Source organism: Lactuca serriola, chromosome 2, assembly GCF_051521515.1.
Source record: "Lactuca serriola cultivar US96UC23 chromosome 2, Lser_US96UC23_V15, whole genome shotgun sequence".
Classification (NCBI taxonomy): Eukaryota; Viridiplantae; Streptophyta; class Magnoliopsida; order Asterales; family Asteraceae; genus Lactuca; species Lactuca serriola.
In genome coordinates, this window is record NC_136409.1 from 186,186,748 (window position 1) to 186,192,500 (window position 5,753).

A 5,753-nucleotide genomic window follows, 5' to 3' on the forward strand; every position below is an offset into this window, starting at 1 on the left:
CAAAAACGCTTCATCAACAACTCTTGAACATGGAATTTATGCACTTTTGGATCATCATTACACTAGATCTGAGGTAGCAACCTCAGATCCAACCTCCAAACTCAAGATAGCACTAGATATACTCCCAAAAATCCCACAAACGATAGATCTAGATGGATAACAGCTCAAACAACGAATCATTACCTCAAGAGAAGACTCCAACAGAAGAATAAGCCAAAGCCTTGAAAAGCCCCTTGCTCCAAGCCTGTTAGTCTTCAAAGATCTCTTCAATAACACTCCTTCAAGATCCAAATGCTCTCTAAATCTCTCACAAACGAATATTAGGGTTTCTGGACTTCAAGGGAGGGTAAAGAGGCCGGGGAGAGGGTATTATGTCCTTTATATAAGGCTCAATCCCCCGGAATTAGGGTTTTCTCCACACAGCACCAACTCGCCGAGTCCAGCCGCCGACTAGCTAAGTTGGCCACTTAACATGTGACCAGAATCGCGACCCTACTCGCCGAGTCTACCCATGGACTCGCCGAGTTGACCATCCACATTTTCACTTTGAACCCTGAACTTGCACTCTTGAACTCGAGATGTTACAGGGAAATTCCTGATTCAATCAAGATTTAAGTTGCATAGGTGATAGACTTCTTAATTTAGAATTCAAGAAAACGAGTTGAATTATCATTTCACATCTATAATATGTTTTATGAGTGAATGCTGTAAGCAAGGCTGACAAATATGTATCACGGAAAACCAACCAATATGTTATCAACCGAACTAAGAATATTGGTAACCAATATGTTTGGTTGGTAGTACCATACCAATCAATTCAATATATATATATATATATATATATATATATATATATATATATATACACACACACACACACAAATATATATACATATATATATATATATATATACATATATATATATATATGTATATATATTGTATATTTAAATTTTTGGTATGTTCGGTGCTTATGATTTATGAGCTTTGTTATTAGCATTTACCGAATTAGTAAATTTAAATGTTTTAAACTTATATTGGCATGTCCAATTTTCCTCCACCGCTTTAACTTGTAAACTCGTGATAGAAATTAATAAAATCATTTTGGATTGAATTTGCAATATCAACCATTACAAAACTTTTATTCACAAAACCCCCCATTCAAGTTTCACAATTCTCAAGAACACGAAAATCCTCATTCATAAAATCCTCATACTGTTGGTATATATCATTACCGACATGTATCAACCGAACTCATTGGTAGCCAAACAAGTTGGTACCAACTATACTTGGTATGGTAGTGGTAGAAATGTTTTTTATACCAACTATAATTGGTAGTATACACGGTTTTATGAAAAAATGAATTGGTACCTACCAATTCTACCTCTAGCTGCAAGAAGTTTAGGCATTCCATTGATTCTTGATATGCAAGGAATGTAACCAAGTGAAGGCTTCTTTCAGGAAAGACATTAGCTAGATCAAGTACAAGTACTATGATTCCATGACCAAGAACAATTTAAGGCATTGTTTCTATGTTTGAAGTTGATTTGATTTGTCAGATGGTTGATTGAATAGATAAGTTTGAAGTTATATAGATCTTTGGATGGTACAATGTCTATGTTCTCATCAATAGCTTTACATATCTTAATAGAACCAAAAGCTTCATAGTCATAACAGCCAGAAAAAATATAAGTGATTCAGAACAGGGGAGTCGAGTCAATACCATTGACAAAACAACTAGATTTAAACAAAAATACAGAAAGATGCAATTCTACTTGATGAAAAGACCAATGATATACTTGATGAGAAAATAAATGGCCCAAATGACTTCTTTGACCCCCAAGATTCATTGAGTCTTAGGAGCAGCACATATGGACTCAACACTTTAGTTTTCAATGCCTATTTGTACCCATAATTGTACCTTAAGGGGGGAAGCAAGTGGTGGTGTGTGTTTGGTTCAAAGAGAGTAATAGGATGGTGGGGTGTAAGGAAGATTTTTCATCAATGGATGAGGGGGAGGCATAGACCAGTGGCTTCCCTGTGTGTGATCTTCGATCCAGAAAGAAAGTGGAAGTGAGAGAGATGAGAGACGTAAGTAGGGTTTAGTGGTCCTATTCTTTTTTTTTTTTTTTCAATTATAATTAGTTAGAAGTTATATTAAAATTTTCTAAAAGAAATAAAAAAGGGTAGAAAAGTCATTTCATATGGACAAGGACCAATCATACAAATTTTAGAAACCACGGGGAACATTCATAGAAAATTTTTTACAGGGACTAAAGTTGCGACTTTTGGTAAACCACAATGACCATTTATATATTTTTGTCTAAAATTAATAATATACATCTTTGATTGAATTTCTTGTATTTTTTAAATTAAAAAATACATCTTTTTTTGGCTTGGAAGAAAGAAGACATGGGAAGCTTGTATCCCACGATGATAAACACTGTACAAGAAGCATCAGTCGGTATGGTGTGACTACATCCACCGCGACTGCCAGGAGGACATACCGCAAGGTGTAGTGGTTGTACACCCATCAGTGGAGGCCAATCCAAGGCTCATAGAAGGGGGTGGTGCCCCCAAAGATCTAAAAATTTACATTAAATATGATTAAAAGAAAATAAAAGTATATATAATTGTAGGCCCTCCATAAACAATTTATCTAACTCTTCGAAATATTGAATTTAGAGGTATACATTGGGTTTCTTAGGTTTTTGGTTCTTGTCAACATGTAGGGATGGAGAAAAATCCCAAAATCGACGGGGAAATCTGAAACCCGATTATTTCGGGTTGGGTAACGGGTCGTTATCGGGTTCGGGGCAGAGGGTGGGTTCTTCTCGCCCCGACTCGTCCTGCCCCGAATATATATATATATATATATATATATATATATATATATATATATATATATATATATATATATATATGGTTAGGTTATTTTGTTTTTACTATCTATTGTGTGCATGTATGACTGATTCTGGACCAATCATTTTAGTTATTTTAAGAAAGTAATTAATGCATATTACATGTTGAAGATATAATAGGTATTAATTACATCTTCAAAATTTAATATGCATTAATTACTTTTTTAAAATAACTAAAATGATTGGTCTAGAATCAATCATACATGCACACAATAGATAGTGAAAACATTTGAACCTAACTCTCTCTCTCTCTCTCTCTCTCTCTATATATATATATATATATATATATATATATATATATATGTATATATATATATATATATGTATATATATATATATATACACTAATAAATAAAACTCATTTTCTGTCACATGTCATGTCCTCATTGACTTGGACACATGGCATTTTAATAGATTTTTAGAATTTATTTATTTCCACATGTAATTTTCTGATTTGTTCACATATCATAACTTATTGCGGTTATAATATTGAGAGAAATAAATGCTTCCTTGAAAAAGAATTGATATATTTATAATGAAATAAATTTCATAATTAATGAGAGCTCTAAAATTGATATTGATATTAAATTTAATGTTTAAATATTGATATTAAATTTGTATTTTTAATAGATCCGTGTAGTACACGGGTCTTACACCTAGTGTATATATATATATATATATATATATATATATATATATATATATATATATATATATATATATATATATATATATATATATGGTTAGGATTAAATATGAACTACAAATATAGTGTGAATGTATGACCATTTTTTGTGCGTTAGATTTAAAAAATTGAATGATTGTGATCATAAGGTACATGATATTAACATAAGGTAGCATTTACTTTATAATTACGCCTTATTAATTGTGAGGGTAAATTAGTAAAATTTGTTTACAATAATTTATGGAAAGTGAACATATTAATTGGTGATATTTAAATTACATTTCAAAAAAGAATATTATATATTGTAAATTTTAATTTAGTTACTGTATCCTTAATTATGATTTGTAAAACGTCTATATATTTTTAGATTTTTTTATTGTTTGTGCATTCTTTAAGAATATTGTGTGAAAATTATGCACGTTAAAAATTCTATAAAAAAACCTTCATTCTTTTTGTTGATTTTATTGAATATTATGTATGCATTCACAAAAATATGATATACTAAATCATATTGAAAATTCTTTAAGACTACCTTCATTCTTTTGATTCATTTTCGTGGATTAATGTCTGATATTTTTATCGATCTATCAAAAACAATTTTTTAACTAATTTCTTTTAGCCTAACATAAAACTTTCTTGTAAAATTAGTTATTTTGATAGAATTGTTAGTAATTTTCATTCAACGACAGTTAAAACATTTGTATTAGGAAAGAATGAAAACTAATTAGCATTCTATTACTATAAAATAGTTTATTCTGCAAGAATGGTAAAAAAACGTTGAATACATGTACAGATCATGTCAACCATGTTTCATTCTCTAAGAATAAAATGCAAAAGGTTTCTTTAATTCTTTATAAATAAGTTTTTTTCACTCTCTAATAATTAATACCTTCAAATTGGTGACACATATGAAATATATTTTATTACTTAAGAACGATATGAAAAAAGACGTAATAATATCAAATAATAAAAAACTTGTATATATAATTCTTTAAGAATCATATTACATTTTAATATGAGGATATTAACCGAATATATTTGTAAAAACTATGCATTCTTGAAGAATTCTTTAATAATACAACGTCTACAACTTTTTGTGTTTCCACCGTTTCTGATCCATGTTGATTACTACCTATCACACTATCTACCTGTATAAAAATTCCACCATAAAAATATTGTACTTCCATCATTCTCTGATTGATATCAGCTACTACCTGTTCACCAATTTAACTATTTAAATTAGCATAAAAACAAGTTATTTACCCAAATAAAACAGTAGGTCGTAGAAGAATTCAATCATTTAGCACAAGACCGATTTTGACTTTTTTAAGAACAACCTCACAATATCAAAAACAAAATCTTAATCATATTATCTATCTTGAGAATAAAACTTTGATATTTTTTGGATATAAGTATGATATTAGCAGCAACCCTCATCAACTAAAAGAATAGTAGCACCAATAATCAATATATGTCCATGTCTACACAATTCTCAAAAAATACAAAAATAAAATACATTCATAGCAAACTTTTATTTGCTGAATATGGATAACGTAATAAAAAAACACATCCATGACAATTTTTTGCCTGTAAATATGAATAACATAATGTAGTAAATTTCTATTTGCTAAATATGGATAACATTAAAAAAAAATCCATGACAGCTTTTTTTCTTGCTAAATATGAATAGCATAATAAAAAAAGTCACAGAGGTCAAATGAAGAAGAAAAAAACACATCCATGGAAATTTTGATATTTATAGATGGGTGAGATAAGAAAACATAAAGAAAAAAGAATGATACATACCTGCGAAGAGTATGAACTTGCCAATTAATTGAATAAAAAGCCCATGAGTTTTTTTATAATTACCCCCTTTGAAGGCTACTCTTCAACCATGAGTGACAAGTGTAGATGAATATCAATGGGTGACGGGGGCTGTAGATGGTGGATGAGTGGCTGACAGTTTGTGTATGTTTCTTTTTATGCTTCTACTGTTTTTTTTTCAATGTTGCTAGGGTAATATGGTGGATGGTGGTCATTGTTGGTGTTTTGATGGAGATGAGATATGGAGAAGGTGCTGTTGTGTAGATGATCATTTTGAGTATGGTGATGAATGGTCGGCGGTTTGTGTATGATGATGGTGATAA

The 5,753-nt window shown here is 30.2% G+C and overlaps 1 protein-coding gene across 1 annotated transcript in view; it reads left to right on the plus strand.

Moving 5' to 3' along the window:
- The first annotated feature begins 5,547 nt into the window (after nucleotides 1–5,547).
- LOC145089856 (uncharacterized) overlaps nucleotides 5,548–5,753 on the plus strand; it is an 11,520-nt gene continuing 11,314 nt past the window's right edge. Inside the window, exons 1-2 of the mRNA XM_079028247.1 lie at nucleotides 5,548–5,574; nucleotides 5,622–5,735. Coding sequence (XP_078884373.1) covers nucleotides 5,548–5,574; nucleotides 5,622–5,735 — 141 coding nt within the window. The remainder of the gene's footprint in view (nucleotides 5,575–5,621; nucleotides 5,736–5,753) is intronic.